This window comes from Stegodyphus dumicola, chromosome X1 (genome assembly GCF_044657685.1).
Source record: "Stegodyphus dumicola isolate Sdum_Otavi_A_Nest chromosome X1, ASM4465768v1".
NCBI lineage: Eukaryota > Metazoa > Arthropoda > Arachnida > Araneae > Eresidae > Stegodyphus > Stegodyphus dumicola.
The window spans coordinates 94,099,875-94,122,725 of NC_140780.1; the positions used below are offsets into that span (position 1 = coordinate 94,099,875).

The 22,851-nt window shown below is 32.3% G+C and overlaps 1 protein-coding gene across 3 annotated transcripts in view; it reads right to left on the reverse strand.

The window, feature by feature from the left end:
- Positions 1–1,754: 1,754 nt before the first annotated feature.
- The window catches only part of LOC118193236 (uncharacterized), a 144,393-nt gene continuing 123,296 nt past the window's right edge, over positions 1,755–22,851 (reverse strand). For all 3 annotated transcript variants that reach the window (XM_085808613.1, XM_085808612.1, XM_085808614.1), the window contains exon 9: positions 1,755–8,469. In XM_085808613.1, coding sequence (XP_085664739.1) covers positions 7,289–8,469 — 1,181 coding nt within the window. In that variant the 3' untranslated portion in view covers positions 1,755–7,288. The remainder of the gene's footprint in view (positions 8,470–22,851) is intronic.

Genomic DNA, 22,851 nt, shown 5'->3' on the forward strand with positions numbered 1-22,851 from the left:
TGCATGATTGTAAGATATTCATGAACAAGAAATTCTTGAAATTTGGATACAAATTATGGATGCTGACATCTTACAACAAATACCCTTCAATATCAAACAAAAAATCATTTTTCATTCAAGCTCAAGAAAATCATTTTTCTTGAGCCTTGGAACCTCTTTTCAACACATTTTGGAAAGCTTGCTTTTGATAATGTAAAACCTAAAATCTCACAGGATATACATGGACAATTTTTTTCACATCTTATGGGTTATTTGTTCATTTGAAAGAAAAATAATATTGTGCAACTGGAACTGTACAAGATAATCAAATGGCAAAATGTTAACTTGTGTTTTCGAAAACATTGAGTAAAATGGAGAAAGGATCTTCTGATGCACAGTTTGATGAAGCAATACAAAAATGTAGTGGGTTTTATTTTACTTCTATCCAAGGAAAAGTGGTGCTGGCTGGAAGATGACAGTAAAAAAAAAAAAAAAAAAAAAAAAAAAAAAAAAAAATTGCAAATGATGCAGTATTAGATTTTGTATCAACTATTTTCCCAAATTTCATTTCTAATTGCCTCTTGACTAAGTGGGCAAAATTTTTATGAAATTTAGTTGTGCACTAGACTGTCCTATTAATTACAGGTTGTAACTTATCAAAATCAAAACAATGTCTGAAAATTTTTGTTTAACATGTATTACTACCTCACATTATTGATGTCTCTAAATTGTTAAATTTTTCTGGTGAAAATTTTTTAGAGTAGTTCAGTATGGATTAAATTACAACACTGCAACAGCAAAATGATGCATGCAGACATGTTCACAAAACCTTTGCCCAGACAACTGGAATTTTTGCTGAAAAAAATTGGGTCTTGCTACAGATGGCACAGCTCATCAAGTGGGAGACTGTAGAATCACCGACAAAAACGGAAGCAAAGAAGCTGCCCAGCCAGTGTTACCCTCACCATCTAAACTTAAAACAGACTTAACACTACTGAAACTCTCTCTTGCATAACTTTTTACACTCCATTATACAGAGCTGATGGTGTTTGTGTTACAATGCACTATTTTTTCCTTTCTTACAGCTAATAAATGTTTCTATATTCTGCTTGCGTTTCTCATGATCCCAGTTTGGATTATTCCTCAATGAGGAAAGAAACTTTGATTCTACTTCAATATTTGCTTATCGGCAATTAACTGTATTTAGATGACAAATGAACAAAGCATTCCTTCAATAAATACTGCTGTATAGAGGAACTAGCAAATGATGCTACAAATAAACAACTTATGTTTTTTTCATGTCTTATTTTTTGTGACTGTGTCTCTTCTGCTCATGCAGACCTATTAAAAAAATGTTTGTGGCAATATGTTGTACCGCCTCTAAAAGTTTGTTGCAAAGTTCTGAATTATCTTGCGTAAAGCACGAATGGGCAGTAAGAAATCCACTTGAAAGTCTCCAAGGAGATAACGGATAAGTATCTTATCTCACACATGATCATAATTATTGCGCATTTAACAAGATTCTTGAAGTGTTATATTTGAGGACTAATAAGCCACTCAAATACACAAATAACATTCAGTCCGTTATTAAAACTAATGATCAGAATTTTAATTTTAAACAATAATTAAATGATTTTCATCAGAGATTTAAAAAAATGATACATTGTTGAAGAACATATTTTTAATTATATATAGTTTGTTTTGAACTATAATGCTGTATTTAATACTCCTGTAATTTCAAATCTGCTTTAAAAGAAACTAAACAACTACATATAAAAGATGCATAAAACATATTTATTAACGTAAAAGTAGTTTAAAATGTTAAGTTTGGTTAACATTCAAAAAACAAATTTGGCTTATTTCTCATTCAAGTGTTCAACACCAAAATCTTGTCACAATAACTGCGACAAATATTATTTGGAAAGAAAACAGCTTCACACATATGGAATGCCTTCATACAATGTCAGGATAAAATATGTTTTACAAAAACCCAGCTACATTCTTACATAAAAAATTAACTCCATAAAAGGCACAACATACTTTAGGAATAGACTTTCAAGACTGCCGAAAAGTATATACATAAGTGAAGGCTTTTCAAAACTTGTCTTTTACATATACTACAAGATACTTTAACATAGTCCTTTATGATAGAATAAAAATATTTTGCTACACAGACTTATATGAAAAAAAAATAATATATATATATATATATATATATATATATATATATATTAGAACAACACTTGAAAATTTACATCAGAAACAAAAACATTACATAAATAAAGATGCTTAAATTAAAACGCAAAAATTACTTATGATTAATTTATAAAGCCCAGTAAACTAATTTCCAGTTATTTACTAAAGACAGTACATATATAACAAATACTATTTTTAACAAGTTTGTGTTAACTAAGTTTTATAGGTAACATATATATAAAAATAACAGTTTTCATATAAATATTCACCATTAATAAAACTGAATTCCAAAAAGCAACCTTCATTTTCTCAACATGCAGATCTTTGATGCTTTGCTAAAGTTTGTTATAAACCAGAAAAAGTTTATTTGAAAACAATATAAAATTCAGCTATCTTATTCTCACATTTTTAATGACTTTTATTTCATTATCATTGACAATCGTTAGTACACATATTCTACTTAACTTTAAATCTTCATGTACTGAACGAATTAGCTTTAGCTTTAATCAGTCAACATGAAATAACACATGCATTCTATAATACATACCACACAGCATAAACCAATAATCATTCAAAATGATAAAAAATGCCATTTTATCAAGGAATTATTCAGAACCAATGTAGCAAAATTAAACAAGTGTAAACAAATAAAAAAGGCAAGATATATATACATACACAAAGTTATCATAAAAAAAGGGTACAGACTTCCAATCACACATTTTCTTTAAATTTTATACTTTTTCAGCATCAGGAGTAGATCAGTTTTAAGAAGTACAAAAGTTTTTAAATATTCTTCATACAGCAAGCACTTCAGATGTTCTACATAACAGAGTTAACTGACAAAGCGGTTTCTGTACTGCAGTCAGTTTGGGGAAAAAATTAAAAAAATACTCCACTTTGTTTCAAAATATGCATTGAAAAGTTATTTAACCCTCTCCCTGACTGACCTATGTTACCTTGGGATGAGAAAACTATCATGCAATGACCTGCCTGAGTATACTTAAGTGTCCTCAAATGCTTATTCATTGCAAAGCATATTTTCCTTCCCTCACTGAAGCAACTGCTAGCAATCAATGCTACAAAAGACAAAACAACAGGATTTTCCCTTCAGAGAGTTCAACAGAAGAATAAAACTGCACCTCTTTTCTTCAGCGAATAGTATTCTATGTGTATGCACTAAAAATCTACACTCATTTTCTTAATTAATTTATTTTTATTTCATTCTATTTGTACTAACCCCAGCAGTAACTGCAATGCTTTAGAAGTTAACTGGGTGTTGACACTGCACGATATGTAGTTTAACACAAAATGTTTCGTACTTCCCAGAGAAGGAGAATGCATTGTCAGATAGGGAAATCAACTACATTTGACTTGGATGACAAACTTTTTCAGAGCAGTTTTTTTCCAACTTCTTACCACTGGAGTAAGAAATTCATTTTATTAAGCTATCATTTAAGGTGTTAAGTCATACTACTTATTCAAATAATTTCATGAATTTTGCACATAAAAATGAGGAATTTTTTGCATTTAATCAATTAAAGCTGAATTATAATTTTCTAACAGGACTTTTTCCCCCCTATATGACAGTCATAAAAAAATTAAAATTTTGTACTTTAAAAATCATTCTACCACTAATGCTGAAATTTTGATAATCTTGCCTAAGATCTACAGGTAAGGAATAAAAAAAATTACAATGTTACATGCTATATTACACATTACAAAATGTGTGAAAAACTTAGAAATGTATGGCATTGCGTCTTTTTACATTTCAGAATAAAATTGACTGGAATACAGCTCTAATCGAAGTCATATTTATTTAGCCAATAATAATTCATTCTCATTCTTTCACAATATATTTCACATAATGAAATGGGAGATACGATATATGAAAATACATACACAAAAATACACTATTAATTTTTTTAACCATCACAGATCAATTTTACAATGCATTAAAATTTAAGTCACACCAAACAGAATATAGGAGAAAAGAAAGCATACACATTTCCCTCCAATCATAAGTAACTGTGAATTGTTGACCACATAGTTTGTTAAGTTCTCACAAGCTATTAAAAAATGTATTAACTTCAGAAACAATGGAAAACTGAATCATTCCTAAATTTGGTTACTTCTTTTCCCTTTGAGCAAAATGGTTAACTGACTTTAAAACTTCCTACAATTCAGTGATATTTTCAGCATTTAATAAAATCATCAATAGATTCTATCAAGAAAAAGGTGTTGTTGAATCAAACATTTAATAGCCCTTTAAAATCAACTTACATTGTTATGAAATAGGTTTTAAATGAAGTCTGTAAAAATCTCGAAAATTCATACAAATGAGCACTACCAAGCATGTTTTTGTGAAAAACAATTACCCAGGAGTTTTTCTTTGACTGGAGCAAGGAATTAATTCAAATTATGAACGATTAAGGATGATCCCCCACAGCAACCATAATGGCTGCCACAGCACTGAAAATGAGTAAATAACTGACGTAAAAAAATTATTGACATATTAATGTTCTGTAAGTGAATACATTACCTTTCTTCAGAAAGCAATATTTTTACAAAGTGAGCATTAAATGAGACCCCTTTTTTTTGTGCATGGTGTACAATATATAAACTGGTTCAGATGACCATAAATATTTTAGAAAATAAGGCTTGCATTATCTAATATTACAAGGTGAATTATTTGTGTTCGTGGGCGGGGAGGAATATTTGGTTCAAATATTTCTAATAGACACACTATATAATATTAACAATCATGGCCAGATTACACTGAAAAACCTTTTATTCATATGCATTACATGTCAGTTATTCACTCATTTTCAATGCTATAGCAGTCACAATAGTTGCTCCAAAGAAGACATAACATATTCTTTCGTGCACTTCACTGAGTTCTTTGGTGGAGATGTGCATTCGTTTCCTCTCGCGTCCTGGCCTTTACCAACAGCCTGTAGCCTGCCATTCCTTCACAATGTTGATATAGCTACCGCTGCTAGCTAGGACTCATCCTTGACTAGTTTCACATACACTCCTATTGTAAAGTTCTTTCATGGAGTGTGTTACCCTTCTGCAGACCATGCATGTAAGTTTGCTTTAAGGATGTTCTCCCACAGCAACCACAACGTCTGCTACAGTATTGAAAATGAGTGAATAACTGACCTAAAAACATTATTGAAATATAATGCACTGTACATGAATAAATTATTCCCAGTATAATCTATTATTATTAATATTATGTAGTGCCTCTATTAGAGAAAACTTACCAAATATCCCCCACAAAAGTAATTCAACTTGTAAATACTATATAATGCAAGCCACATTTTCTAATATTAATGCAGATTTTCATAAATTTCTAAAATATTTATGGTCATCTGGAACAATTTACATATCACACATACAAAGGGCTCTTTTAATGCTCAATAATTGCTTTCTTAACTTTAGTACAGTATCTGAGAGGAATAAGAAGTTTCTACTAGTTTCCAGAGAAATTTGAAGCATTTTGGGAATTTTATTAAAGATAAAAAATTTTGTCTTTCTAACTTAAGAGCATAATTTGTAAGTATGCAATAACTTAAAAATTGTAATTCAAGAAACACGGATTAAAAACAATTTTATTGAGATCCACTTCATATAAATGGGCTTTTTAAAAAAAATCTGTGATTAAAAAAGATTACTAGAGTAATGAAACCATAAATAACTCAAACAAAACTTTAAATGCATATATTTACTGGTATCTTGCTCAGAATCACCAAAACTAAGGACAATCTCACGTGAATAACTAGGTTATATGAAATGTCAAAATTGAATTCATTTTGAAAAGTAAAATCAAGTGAACTAAAATAACAACATCAACATATTAAAATAAATTTCTAGCATGCACCACAAAAGTGAAAAACGCAACCCTTTTAAACTTTTAACAGAAATCAAACACCAGTAATGAGAAACAAACACAAGACTAATTTCTGAAGAATGCAAGAATAATCCTATTTAAAAAAAAATACGGAATAATTTTTTTTATTAAACTATGAACTTTTGATTAAGTAAACTGATGAGAAAAGGATTATGAAACTAACATCATAATCTCTTTCTTAAGCAATAAATACAGCAAAAGATACACTTTTCAAAAGTTTGCTTTCAACAATGTTAACCTTTGGGACACAAAAACTAATTACATGTAATAATAATTTATTTTTTGAAACAGATTCAGAAACACAAAACATGTATGTCTTAATGAAGGCCTTTTCCCACATCTGTAGTATAACAATATGAAATGCTAAGCTACTCAGTAACTGAATAAATAAATCTCGGTGGGAAAGGAAATAAATAAAATTAAATTAAAAGTATGAAACTTAAAAGTTAGGTAAAATACCTATCAAAGATAATTTTTTACAGTAATTACCTAGATTTCAGATATATTACTGTAAGCATAATTTTTGATTGCTAATTTAAAAGATAAATTATGTACAGTGGCAAATACTCAAATGCACTTTTGACTAAGAAATTTTGATTGAAACAGTAGTGACAAAACACAAACGTGGATTATCAGTGCACACTCAAGTTAAATCCAAACAGCAAGATTCAGTAAAAGATGAATCCTTATATATAGTAAATAAAGTAAGTCAATAAAATGTTTCACAAGAGTGTATGAAATTAATAATGATTTCACCTTCACTCATCACATAATTCACTCTCTAAAACATCTCAAAAGATATGAAGAAACACTCAGTTTACTACACCAAAGAGAGAAATAAAGCCTTGCTACTCACTGAATTTTGTCACCAAGTCCTTTCCTTAAATTCCATGAGACAAAAATTTAAGTGTTTTTAAAGTTTACTTATGGCTTTCAGAACACTAATATCGTATACTGAAAACTGTATTTCATTTTTAAACATCTTCAAAAAATATATGAACCTTGAAGAAAGTGAAATTCTATAGTTAAGCATTTTCTGAAATGCAAATCTTGCTTATTTCACCTTCAACATAAAATAAAATATACTTTGGTCAGAAAACATACCCACACAAAAGAATATAAAATAAAAAATAATCATAAACTGGAAAGCAAAAACTGAGGTATTCGGCTATCTTTTTTGAAGATAGGGAAGCATACATTTCAGTATCTTCTGCTTTTAGATGGTGGAATATCAATGTCTATAGAATCACTACCTAATATAAGCCTTACTCTTTTTGTACCAGGTTTCATTGGAGAATTTAAAGACAACTCTGGCTTCTTCTCACTTACAGAATGTGAATAACAAGGAGAAGATATACGGATATTTACAGTATGGTCTGCAAGAGAAGAAAATGGAGTATTTTTCTTTGATTTTGGAGGCAATGTATTTAGTTTCCCTCCTTGTATGCTTTCATTCATATCATGATTACCATTACAATTAATAGGTATTATTTCATAAATCATGCTTTTGGACTGAAGACATGACTTATTAACATTTTCACAGAGATGCTGTTCAATAAGTGATGTATTTGTTGCTATGGAGTTACAATCATTAGAGCTGTTTCTAACTCTTACAGTCAATTTTAAACAACCTTGGGCACATGAATGGGAATTTGCTTGAACTTCCAAATTTGTAGCCGTTATTTCATCTGATAAAGTTGTTGACTCATCTGATTCAACCACATCTAGAACTGGAGCCTCAGACATGATAAACGAGCTTCTTTGGCAACTACTACTTGAAACTGAATTTGAGCAATGGCTGGAAAAGACTGATAATCTTGGTAATGTAGCAACATCTGAAATACTTGTATTCTTCTTAGTTAATATGCGACCAGCATCTTTCTTAGGTGTTTTATTAATAGAGACACTTGAAAATTCTCTTGAAACATTTTTGTTTCCCTGAAACTTTGATGTTTTCTCTATATGGCTGCGTAATGTTCTCTTTTGAAAATTAAGAGAATCCCTGAAACGACTCCTCGTCAATATCTGGTTTGATAAATCAGTTGAAGTACCAGAAAATTTCCTTTGGCAGTTTGAATTTCCTTTGGCAGTAGCTGAATTGCCTTTCCTTTTAAGCTTCTGAATGGATTTTGCAGAATTTCTAGGCTTGGCAATCACATTTTTGAGAGAAGAATTTAAAGTTTTATCATCTTTTTTTGGTTGAAATAAAGAGTCTGGAATTTCTTTTCTTCTAAGTGGTACACTCTCAGTTATCAGTGAATTAACCGAGTCTTGAATCGAATCTGTAGCACCTTTCGGCTCATCCAACCTATAACTCAAGCTTTCTAGTATATCATTAGGAAGACTCCTACAGTAAACCACCAGCTTCTTTTTCTCTTCAACTAAGAAAGAGATAAAATATGATTTAGCATCACAGAAAACATCATCACCTGAAAAATTTCCATTGAATGAAAACTAAAAAAATTTTGAAGCTACAAAAGATTTAAAGAATTTTTAGAAAACTAATTATAATACTGCATTTCTAAACATTTAATAAAAATAATGGTACTATTTAAGACCTATCTGTGTATTATATACAAATCCACAGTCCATACTAGGAAAAACATAAAAGAGTACATTAAAAAGTCCCAAATCCAGACCTCAACCCCAAAAGGAGGTATGCCGTAGTGATTTTTCTTTGGACTAAAATTCCCATGCTGTTACTTTTAAACATTGGCTAGCTAGGGAATCACACTGTGGTCGATGGCAAGACACTGACTGATGCTCAGGCTTGAGTTATTTCATATGTGTATGGGTGGTTAGCACATTTCGATCTAATCGAAACAATAATAGAATCTCCAAGACTTAATTATTTGGAAAAGGGATGTTGCTCATACTGGTTTTCTTTTGACACAGTAGTGAGGAAAAGAAAAGAATTAGATTCCAAGAACTCAGTTTGGTTAACCTAGCCAATTGTTCCCTTCTGATCGAGTTTACTGTTTTTTGCAGATTATAATAATTACAGCTATCTCACCAAAATTAAAGTTTGTATTTTTGATTATGTTGAAATGAGTTTCGGATTCTAGAGCCACAGCAGAATCTCAAAGTAAACACATATTTCAATGGCAATTCAGCAGAAAATAGATTTATTGCATAAAATGGATAATGGCATATCTAAAAAATGCAAGGAGTATAGCATTAGAAAGTAACCTTAATTTAAAAAAAAAAAAAAAAAAAAAAAAAGGAATTTTTTGACTGAATAAATAAATCTCTGTGGGAAAGGAAATAAATAAAATTAAATTAAAAAAGTATGAAACTTAAAAGTTAGGTAAAATACCTATCAAAGATAATTTTTTACAGTAATTACCTAGATTTCAGATATATTACAGTAAGCACAATTTTTGATTGTTAATTTAAAAGATAAATTATGTACAGTGGCAAATACTCAAATGCACTTTTGACTAAGAAATTTTGATTGAAACAATAGTGACAAAACACAAACGTGGATTATCAGTGCACACTGAAGTTAAATCCAAACAGCAAGATTCAGTAAGAGAAGATGAATCCTTATATATAGTAAATAAAGTAAGTCAATAAAATGTTTCACAAGAGTGTATGAAATTAATAATGATTTCACCTTCACTCATCACATAATTCACTCTCTAAAACATCTCAAAAGATACGAAGAAACACTCAGTTTACTACAACAAAGAGAGAAATAAAGCCTTGCTACTCACTGAATTTTGTCATCAAGTCCTTTCCTTAAATTCCATGAGACAAAAATTTAAGCGTTTTTAAAGTTTACTTATGGCTTTGAGAACTATCGTACCCCAGCTAGGGCATGCCATTTGATGAGTACAATGCTAATGTTTCAAGGTCAAATTAGCTAATAAATATTTAGTGAAGGAACAGACTAAAAAAATTGAGGGCACATATTCAACAGGTTGGTTATCCAAATTTAAAATTCACCATAGGGTAGTTATAAATGTCATTTAAAAAGTCTCAGCTGACATTGAAACCGTTGAAAAATTTGCAGATAAATTGACTGAATTAAGAGCAAAAAGTTATCCCCAGAAAAAATTTATAATGCTAATAAAACTGGTTTTTTCCACAATATGTGCCTCAAAGTATCTTGAAAATTTATAGCAATTTATAATCAGTTTGAAAATCATGTCCTACCGAGGGTGAGCAACATTTGAAATTGTATGGTTTATGGGAGGACGCAAAAGTTAATCTTGATTACAGACAACTGTGGCACTCATACTTCTCTTAACAGTTTCAGTGAAAAATAAAGTCTTTAACTTCTTTCCTTACTAACTGTACATTCATTCAGCCAATGAACACCGGAGCAATGCACATACCGAAATGCAGATATAAAGTAGCCTTTTTAAAATCTCGGCTAAAATTTCTGGACAAAAGCAAGACAATAAAAAAATATTTGATATACTTTAAAATAAACTTACTGTGTGAACCACTACAAAGTCATGAGAGGATGTGTGTGCCAACATATTTTAAAAATTGCCTGGCATAATTTATGCCCCTGCACCATACCTTTGTGTGGTGATGATGATGATAGCCACAAATTTGAAAATTTTTGGATTATCACATGCAAATGGTAAAATTTTCTAGTTAATTGAATTAGTAAAGAAATATGGGGAAGAGATAATAAATGAAAATGTAATAACTGAAGTTTTCTACTGAGAGGACAATATCCCAATCAACTAATGGTTGGAAAAATCTGTATTATGGTTTAAATGTTGCTACTGATAGTGAAGAAAGTGAAAAAGAAGTTGTTGAGAATGAAAAAAAAAATGTTGACTGCCAGTTTACTTGGAATTCTTAAAACAGCAGTTACACATTTTGAAGAATAGAACTTTGTAACTAGATATGAAATTACGCCTGTCTGTAGAATTAAAGAGAAATTATTAGCACAAAAGATGAAATAGCTTAATGAGCTTACTGTAGAAATGTTTAATAAAACAAAGAACTAATGACTTTTTTTTTTTTTTTTTTTTTTTTTGTAAATTGTGATTCCCTTAAAGGCACAAATGCTTCATATTACATAAACAATTATATCATGTTTTTAAATTTATAATTTACGCATCTCATCTTACTAGATTTACACTGATGATCTAACATCTGGAATCTCCAAAATCCTAGCAATTCTAGATATTGGACTTTGTTCTGTATATGCCTTAGATAGACATATCATTTGTGAGGGATGTTTCTGAAAACAGCAGGGCAATATTTATCTCATGCAAAGCATATATTATTTGGATAATTAGAAGTTGTATACAGTGGACAAATTATGACATGCACGACAGCTTATTTAATCTTTCTCAGCAAAATATTATTATCACTGATATACAGTAAAAGTGATCTTTATACAGAAAAAATATCTTTTGTCAATGACATCAAAGCAATAATAACAACAAAAAGCCAAACTGCATTTTGATATCAATACAGCCTAATGCATATACACAGGGTGGCTCAGAATTTATCATTCACATTCCATGGGGAGATAGGGAAAACACTAGGAAACCGATTTCACATAGGGAAGTATGTTTGTTCACAAACATCATCTACATGAATAAAAATGGACAAGTAAAGTTAACACAAGGAAACAGTACAGTTAAGTGGTAACGAATGCGACCTTTATTCCAACAAGGTAAAGCACAGGTTCACAGTAGGTGCTCAAAATTGAGACAATTTACATGAGCACAGGCTGCTGAACATTTACATGAGTTAGTGCTGTGGCAGTGACTGTTGAACATTTTCAAAAATACCCGACATCATATGGACAATTCCTGCGGTGGCTACTTCACGTAACAAGGTCCATTTCACTGTCGACGGAGGTCTTGTACACCGTCTTTTATGCCCCACCACAAAAAGAAATCCATGGGCAATAAATCAAGTGACCTAGGTGGCCAAACGAATGTTCCCACCTCTGCCGATTGATCAAGCTCCAAATTTCCGGTTCTGTAATCCCGGTCCGGTTCGGCACCAATCACGCACAATTGTGCTCATAATGTTGATACCACATTTATCTCGGAGGATATACACAGGAACAGCACCCAGAAAAGTCACTAACACTGTCTCGAGAAATATTAGGTATTTCCGACCATCCAGTCGGGGCGGCAATAAGTAAGATCCCAACAAACAGTCACCAATGACTCATTTTCATACATTTACGGCAAAACGATGTTGCATAGTGCGAGTTCTTGTTTGTAAACCTACACATGTGAACTGTGTGTATTGAAAACACCTTCACGAGTGAATGAAGAAGCTCCATATGTAAAAAGGGCAAAAGCTGGAAAACGGGTTCACAGCACCTTTCTGCATGAACAATTGTGCAAATTAGACACACACTTTGGATAACTGTTAGGATGTGGTAACTGCATCCTTTGCAGATGGTAAGCATGTACACGTTCCTCATGCAGTATCTGCCATAATGCTGACTGAGACCCGAAGCTGCTGAGCAATAGCTCGTGTGCTTGTATTCGAATTATCATTGATATGCTACTGAGAGTCTGCGTCAGTCGTCTTCTCCCCATATCCTACATATTGCTGTGCAGTGAACCATGTTCATACAGATTGCAATGCACACGTGCAAACATTTCAAACTCTTCTGTTGGGGTATCAGTCTTCGTAAACTTGCCCAGCTCGGCGGCCACTTTCGCCAACTGCCACATATACGAGATGCTCTTGATGCATAAAATGATTCATCTTATCACAAATAAGTCAGCTCGTGCTCTGATGACAGCAAGAGTGGTCGGCAATCAATATAATAGTTGGGTACAAACAGCGCCCTTGCATACATACTTTCCCATGTGAAATCAGTTTCCTGACATCTAAGTTTTGAACAACCCTGTATATATATATATATATATACAGGTTTGTTATATATGTGTGTGTACGTATACACATATGCATATGCATTCATGCAAACAGTTTAAAAGGAAAATAAATGTTATTGGACTTATTACAAAATTTACACAAGAACAATGCAATAATAAACATTCTTTAAATAAAGGAAATGGAAGTAAGAAATATGACTAGTTCTTACATCACCAGAAGAATATTCTGTATCAATTTAATGCTTATTTAAAATTATACAGAAAGCTTTTCTTGGTGTTAAACCAATGCTATACCTTTGCACTTAAAAATTTTCAATGACTCCGAAACATGAAAATATTAAGGAAGTTAAAAAAAAAAAAAAAAGCCAGCGAATAAATTGTATGCTTAATACTCTTATTTCTTCTTTCAGATTAACCTCATGAGAACTTTTGCCATCCAGATTCTACATCGGTTAGGGCTTTATAAGGGGCTCATTGAGGTTCTGGTAACAACAAGGAAAAGGGAAAATTCTAATTTCAAGGATTGTAAACACTTTCATGAGTGGAAGGCTGAATATGTCAGTGAAAAGGCATTGATGGACTGCAAAAAATTGTGGGCAGTTAGTAGAATGGAAGCAGGACAGAGACAGACACAGGCCTGTAAAGACCTAAATGTAGACAATATCATCATGTTGAGAGTTTGGAAATGATTTAAAGACTGTGTATCTGCATACATTATCAACCTGATGTGTACAACTAGATCAAGGTAAAATATGTGTCCCAACAGACTCTCAGGAATGATATTTGGCAGCAACTGTTATGAAAAATGCCAGCAGAGATTACAGGAGACAGCCATAAAAGATGGCTGTTTACAAAGAAAGATGCCCACGATCTGTGACTCATTTACTCAACGAAATGCACCTGGTTGCAATGGTACAGAGATCACAATAATTGTAGTACCATGGACTGGAGCTAAGTTCCTTTTGCTTAAAAGTCTTTTGTTTGGAGAACGATTCATGATGTGTTACAACGAAGGTAGCTTCCCCCTCCCCCGAAAAATTTGAAAGCTTTTAGATTTATATTATGCCCAAAGGGGCATGTTTTGTGTGTTCCCTTTATTTATTAAATATCATATTTTTTGCACTTAAAACCAAAAATTCAATTGAACAGCAACATTACAAAATATTTAAAAGAGCATATCTTTAGAATTTCCAATACAGTCATGTGCTAGAGATAAAATTTGTTCCCCAGTACAGGGACGCTATTGCTCGCTTTGAAATCATAGAGTTTCTTAATCAAAAACTCATAAATGCTTTACAAAATATGAAATAGATAATAAAACAAATTTCAAATTTCAGCTTCCAGATGCTTAAATTCGGGTGGAGACTTATGTTATTCAAAATTTAATGGCTCTAGGTACCGTTGCTTTATCATCATATGAGAAGCATACATACATTTGTTCAGATTCTTCATTATTTACTTTCTTTAAATATAATACAGGGCTCTAATATTTGGTGCAAATAATTTAGAAACTGATTCGCCGTTTATAGTGAATCAACACACAATGCCAAAATGAAATTAATAGCCCTCCTGGATAAATTGCTCCTTTGGGCTAAAAAAAAAAAAAAAAAACATAAAAGATATTGGTATGGTGGAGGAGTCATGGTATGGGGAGACAATTTTGAATGACGAGGTGACCTATACATTTTTACCAGTGGAATTATGAATGCTGATATACAGACGAAGTTCTTGATCCTTGTGTCAAGTCGCTTAGGAGTTCGATCAGTAATAACTTCATCTCAATGGAAAATAATGTTCGTATCCATCACTCTGCATTAGTGACAGATTAGCTTGAGGCCAAAGGAATCCAGCGGATGGAGTTATCCACACAGTCTCATGATTTAAACTCAACAGAACATGTACAGGATGCACTTGGACATCGACTTGCATTACAGCAGTTTCCATTTAAGCTTCTCCAAAAATTTCAACACGCTATTCATCACCACAGTTGGTTATAACACGAACTCCGGGACAATATAATATACAGCTTGAAAAATCACTGTAAGCTTGCATTTCAGTCAGAGGTCACTACATATCTTATTTTTTTTTTTCCCTATGTATCTCTAAAAGGTTGTAAAACCAGTTTTTCACTACCTGATTCCATATCACATTTCCTCAGCTTTCCACTACCTGCCTCATATCACATTTTCTATGGTCTTATCTAAATTTTTTTCACAAGATGGCTATTCTCCATTTTGTATATATGTCAGGCATGACAAAACGAGGATGTGCAAGCTCCACCTCTTATATGCAAAATTACATGAGGTTTTAAAATCATTTCGTTAAGACTCCCCAGTGTATTACAAAATGTTCATTGTTTTTTTGGGTTGAATGCCAGCACAGTCTCAATTTTTAAATGCATGGTAAATGCCACATTACAATTTTAGCATACACTCCACAGCTCTTACACTGCACAATTGTAAAATTAAATTTTATTATTCAAATGAGATTTTATCCATCTGCCTTATAACTGCAGTACCACATTTTTAAATGGAGAAATTTTAATCACATTATAGCACTTTACCATCACAAACCTCTTCATCATCTTTGCAACATGCATACATTGAAGTTCCACTGCAATATGGATACCTGGTTAGTTAATGAGTTGCTGCTCCTATGGCCTTAATAATAGCTGCCAAATGTAAAGAAATGGATTTTAACAAGTTTACGGAAGTTCAAAGGGTATAGCTTACCAAATGTTTCCTATAATTCCTCATAAATCAGTTAAGGGCACTGGTGGTGAATAGCACGCTTGCATACTTTTTCCAGAGTATTCCAAATGCGTTCAATGGGATTTAAGTCGGCTTCAGGGGGCACTACCTCAGAATGGAGAATTCAGCAGAATGGTATTTCAGCCAGGTACTAGACAAGTGGGAAAAACATCAGAAGCAGTTACCTTGCTGGAAAGCAAGAAGGCATGACAGTGATTGTTCAGCATATACCATAGATGCAGTGAGAGTGCTTCATGCAAGTAGCAAAGGTTCAAAATATTGCCAAAAGAAAACACTTCAGACTATCACTGAGTGACCATGGCCTTATGCCTTTTAACCTGGCATGTAAGATCCATAGCTTCATAGGGCTGGCATCATATTTTTAACCTAGCATTGGCAAAATGGAGTCAGAATCAAGACTCATCACTACAGTCACTTCCAGCTGTTGATGGTCCAATCCTAGCATAATGTGGCCTATGCAAGACATTGACTGGCAGCGTGCAGTGACGAGTGGTACACTTTTTAAGGTCCTCAGCTTCTGAAACCCACATGGTAAAGTAAGCATAGTGCTATTCATCATCTGACCAGACACATCTTACAGTTGAGCAATCATCTAAGCTCAAGATTTGGCTTCACTGGCTACATGGAAACCACTGGATTATTTATGGATGATATCAGATCACACACTTTATGCAAATATGAAAAGACTATTTGCAATTTATTCTTTTGATAAAGTAGTCATTGCTCATGCAGTACTTTGCGATAAATTTCAATATGACGTGCTATTCAAGTGCTATGAAACAAAACCAAGGATTTGGATGTGCCCAAACTGATTCTAGATTACAACATCAATGGATTATTCCTTGAAAGACGACTCAAGGCTGCTGAGCCACTGATGAACTATCACTTGAGTGCACTTTTTATGATGCTAAAAATTCCACAAATACTCAAATTGCTTTAGACTGCCTGAGAAATTTAGTATACATATGATATTGGATAACTATCATGTTACTCTTAATGGTACTAATGATGATGTTTCAGTTAATAATTGCATTAATGCTGCTAATTATAATGCAAATAAGAAGAATGCATAAATGCCAGTATTACAAATGTTATGAATGTTAAAACAAATGGTAATCCTAAGAAATCCAAATGTAAGTCATAATGATGGTGGTAATGGAAACATTTATTTCACCTAGAAAACCGGCCAAATCCACTTAAGATAGTTAAATTTAATATTAATGTCCCAATTCAAACAAATTTAGCTATCTACCCTTAGAAAATGAGAATAAAATGTCAATGTTATGGATACTCAGGTAAGTCACAATGTCATTCCTAGGACTGTTCAACCTTTTCAGATTAGGCCAACTTTGATCAAATAGATGTGAAGTATCCTGAATTCATAACAGTATTACAAAGTGATACAGAAACGGAACTCACTGGTCTCCTCTGTGGCGAATTACTCAAAATTAACCCACATAGTGAAGATTCTCACAAGGATGAAAAATGCATAAATCACTATGTAATAAACTCTAAATTCAAAAGACAGATTAAAGTTGTTATGAAAGGCCTTGCCAGTTGATTCTCCCACTGATGACATCAAAGATGAACTTAGGATTCAAAGTGTGAAAAGTTGCACTGATATGTAGGATAAAAACTAAGGTACCAATGTCAATGTTCAAAATCTAGTAACCAATGAATAGGGTGTTGAAAGGATCTATGAAATAAGACTTCTTGTATTTTAATGCAAAAATCTCTCAGCATAAAATAAAAGGCAGTATGGTGCAATGAGTAACTGCTAACATTTCAATCATTCACTGGACATATGGAAACTTAAGCCACATTGCATTAAATGTGTGTGTGTGTGGGGACACATAAAAGTTTCAAATGCTCTAGAAAGCATACTGATAATATTAAATGGTATGAACGTTTACGGAGACAAACCGCAATTATCATGGCTGTCCCTAAATTCCACTCCAACATACCAAAGAAAATGGAAAATAAAAATCCTGAAATCAGCATGGTTCAACCTGCTGCAATTTTGAAAAGTACTGGTTTGTGTATTAAATCTTCTGGCATCCTGCTAGGAGTCTCGTACATTAGTGTGGTTAAAAACAAATCTGCTAGAAAAAATAATATGGCACCAACTGGAGCTTTTGCTGATCTGAAATTAATTAAAGAATTAGATAATATATTTCAAAGGTTTTCCCTAGGTGATATGATGTTAAAAAATAAGATGAAAATGCCAGATCTGCAAGCCATGGATAAACCTCATAGATAACTTATTCATAATTTCTCTCTACCAAAAGAAAATTTTGGCTGTAATGCAATGAATAATGCTTCAAACTTTATACTAGGCATGAAATTACTATAATTAAAATGGCACTGGACATGCTATACAGTTTAGCCAATTCAAATGTTTCATGAATAGATCAAAACACCCCAACACAATACAACTCTGGGTCCACTACTCTTACTGATTTCTTCTTGAAAAACAACAGCAATCCTCTTCACATCTCAGTACTGGATGAATTTAATCAACCATAACCCAGTGAAAGCTATCCTAGAACATCACCTGCTGCAACACAGCAGACAACAGCCTTTGGTAATGACTGGAAAAAATTTGGGAAAGCTCTAAACAACATTTGATATACAATATCAACAGTACAGAGGCTGTTTGCACATTTTTTAGACAATTTTCATCGTAATTACAGAAATATTTTATCTAAATTTTTGTTTCAAATGTTCTATTTGATTACCCTTATTCTTCAGTATCTATATACAACAAAGACAAATAAAGCCTTTTATATAATTATAATATCGAATTATATTCAATATATAATATTAATTCGAAATTATAATATCGAAAGAGGTATTTTATCCCACTGCTCTCAAATAGCTTTCCAAGGTTGTGTGTGATGTTTAGGCAACCTGCTTTTTAGAAGTCCAGAAGCACAAAAAAAAAAAAAAAAAAAAAAAAAAAATTGGTGATAGATCATGAGATTTATTAGGTATGAGTAAACAATCTTGTCCCTTTTTTACCAAGAAATTAAGAGTAGATTTTGATGTGTTACTGCTTACTTTGTCTTGATGCAGCTCTACTGATTGATGACACTTTGGGTAAATAGAAGATATTTTACTTTTGCAAATTGGGTAAAAAACATGCTTTTGATAATACATGGAATTGATCTTAACATTTTTCTCCACACTCTTTATCGTTAACTTGAGATTGTATGAAAAATCCAGCAACAATCATAAATCCCTTAGAAATACTTTCTTTAGATTTCTTGAAATGAGTTTTAAGATATTTTTCTCTTTGATGATAATAAATGGATCTCTTTCTATTGCAGTCATTTCAGTATACCCAAGATTTATCTATTGGGACAACACTTTTCCATTTTTGTCTGGATAAATGTTTCTCATTAAGAATTCTGCAGCATGTTCTGCATTTGGCAATATGTCAAAAGAAAGACTGCACATTATATTTTTTTTGCCTTTTTAAGATTCATATCAGCATTAATCACTTTGTTTACAGTTGACATTGAGTATTTTAATGATTTTGCAATCGTCCTTTGACTTGGCAGATTTTTCTTCTAACATTATAGATCTTACTTTTGCAGCATTTGAAACATTCGGCTTTTCCTGGATATGTATTTGCAACAATTTTTTCACTTGAAGCTAAATTTTGACGTTTTTTCCTTTTGCTGTTGACAACATTACTTATCGCAGCTTTACGTATTAAAAAAATATGGCTTTAACGTTTTTTAATAACTAGATATGAATAATTTTGTTGAGAAAGAATACATACATAGCCTTCCAATGACTGCTTCTTTAAAAGTGACACTTTGGATGAAAACAAACTATCAAGAAGCAGACGATAATTTTTACTTTCAAAAAGTCTAGTCGCAATTAAAAAAAAAAAAAAAAACCTCAAGTGGAAATTTCTTCCAGCAAAGCAAAATCGTCTAAAAAGTGCGAGAACAGCCTCTGTATGTCTGGGCAATGAGAATGAAAGTCTAATCAAAGAATTGAGAGAATTCATCACTGGCCGCATAAGACAGCTCCAACAAAGAAGTTAGAAATCACACAACTGAAGGCTCCGAAGAAATGAAGAAACTTGTTAAGGAGAGAAATGCTATCAGGAGGAAATATCTAAAGACATCCAGACGACAAACATCTAAATCAGCTGTAAAACTCTGTCAGGTCTCAAACAGATGTTCAAGTAAACTAGAGAGGATTAACTACATCAATTTGCTTTCTGCTGATTGTTTCATCTGGAAAGCAATTTCTAGGCTCAAGAAAAGACACATTAAAATTTTATTCTTTAAAGGCTCATTATGATCCATTACACCAAAACTAGGAAAGCTGCTTTTTTAGCTCAGCACTTGGAATATCTATTGCGTATAAAAATTCGGGATACTACAACAGAACTCATTGTTTCAAATTTCACATACCAATACTCTACAGTGTGCATACAGCATTACTCCGGTCTTTCCATCTGAAGTCCCTGGCAAAGGAAAATGCCTACAAATTAAAAAGAGCTCTGGAATTGATAACATATACAATGAGATGATGAAGATGTTCCAAGCAAAGCATATTCAGGGTGATGAAAATATTCATCATCATTCTGGAACATCTGTATTTCCCTGACTTTCGCAAGATGATAATGGTAATAACAGTCCTGAAGGCGAATAAAGCACCTAGTGTGCCTGAATTTTAAAGACCAATCAGCATACTCCTTTCATTAAGCAAAATCATGGAAGCGGTCATTTTTAGGAGAATAAAAGACTACTTGGATTTAAAAAAAAAAAAAAAAAAATACTAATTCTACATACGTTTGGCATCAGACAATTATCAACTACCAACCCGCTCTACCATGTTGCAGAAATAATTTCTGAAGGCCTTCAAAAAATGTACTGCAGATCTTTTTCTTGATTTTGCCAAAGCTTTCAATCACATCTGGCTGGATGCACTCATATACAAAATATGCAGCCTGGGATTTCTTACATACGTTCAGAAACAAAATTAAATCCTACCTGGCAGGTAGACACATTTTTTTTTGTTGGCATGAATTCTACCCATTGAGCTACATTAGTGAACACTGCACAAGGGTACCCTTCTTGGACACACTTTATTTAATATCTACACAAATGACATTCCAGTCACCAAATACCACTTTTGCAATATATGCCATGACATAGCAAACATAGCATAAAATCCATTTCTTAGTCCAGTCATGAAACAGACTCACATTCAGATACTTGAGACCTGGTCAACAAAATGGAAAATTTAAATCAATTCTAAGAAATCAGTTGTGGTAATGTTCACCAAGAAGAAACTAAATAAAATCTCATTCTTAAGAACTCCTCTATCCTGAGATAAGCAAGTCACTTATGTTCGGGTGATCTTCACAAATTCAATCACATAGGCCGCACACATCACGTTTATTATCAATAATTCTTTTGAGTGTGTATAGATAAACACTTCTCCTTAATTTCTCAAAACAGTATTTTATCTATTGATAAGGTACTCATTTATAAATGCATTTTATATCCTATTCTATATGTTATATCTGCCCTGTCTGGGCATATTCATGTATAACTTGCAAACTGTATGGAACTATGTTCTGCGGAACCCTGTAAATGCACCACCACATTTAAGAAATAAAAGAATTCATGAAGAATTAAATACCAAGGAGCTCTGCATCTTTTATCACACGAAGTATAATTTTTACAATTAATGCACTATTAATAATGAAGCAATTAAAATTTGAAACTATAATATCAATGACCCTAGTGATAGCAAAATACCCAAATGCATTTTATGTACCAATGGTCTTCACTTAAATATATTATAATTACTTAAAAGATTATGTTTAATTTGGCACCATATAATCAAACTTTCTGTATTATCTATTAAACTTCTCATCACCATGCTCAAACATATTAAGATATATCCTAAAACTGGAATGAAGTTATCTGGCTGTAAACATTTGAAGACCATATTTATTTGATAAGGGTAGTGCTTCAGTCTTTGAGACTGCTCATCCTTTGCAGTTTGCCGGATTGCTTTTCTTTCTTTGTTATCCAAGTATTCTTGCAATCTTATTACTACTGCGAAAATCCTTAGACTACTTCTGAAACTGAATCATTCATGCATCATATACTACAACAGTGTTCCTCACATGTGTAGAAATGAGATAAATGTGTCAAGAACTTATTAACACTGAAAACAATGACAGCACCGGGGGTGGAGGGAAGCCTTCTACACATTTTTTTACTATTCTTTCTTTTCGTAATTTTATTAAGGACACAGCCAATAAAAAAAGGCCTCTCATTTGGCTTAAAAATAGCATTAGTGCAACATCCTAAACAATACATTCTGCAACATACGTGGTTCAGAACAGAGTATCATACAGATGTTCTCTAAGCTGCTAACAAAGCATACATACTTGTGTAACTAGTTGTGCAGAAGAAACTGCCATGTTTTTTAAAAACAAGTTACACAAAACCACAGTTAGCAAATAATATAAGAATTCATTTAGATACACTTTGCAGCACCAACGCATTTCAAGATGACATCAAAGTTTTACAATTTTGTTGCACACAAGTTAAACACAGAAAGATTTTCATAAAAATGTCCATGAACAGTACAATATGTACTGAATATTAAAATAAAGCTAGACATTACACTTTGCTTAGCTATCACATGAGAGCATATTTACTAATCTTGAAGTATGAAAAGCACAAGTTTTGGAGGTTTTAGCACTGGGGACAGATGTTACTTCAAATGAATGACAAACTGACTTAAATTAGCCTTACAATACATGATTCAGGTTACTGAAATATTTATAGTATGTATCAGGATGATATAAAATATTTTAATTAAGTATGCTAAACTTTTGCTTTTTTGTTCATTTCATTTTGTAATTTTCTTATTCTTTCCTGAGTAGGGAAGAAAAGTTATTATTTATCAAAGTACTTTACGATAATGAAAATAAAATTAATAATTAATGTACTAATAAAATAATACCATTGTGTGGTTTATCTTAGCAATGTATCATACTTTCATATTAAATAAAATTACACAAATATTAATGCTGATTAAGTATTAGTTGAATCTTCATAAAAAGTTCCACAGATGTCTAGAGTAGATTAAGAAAATTCACATTAAATAA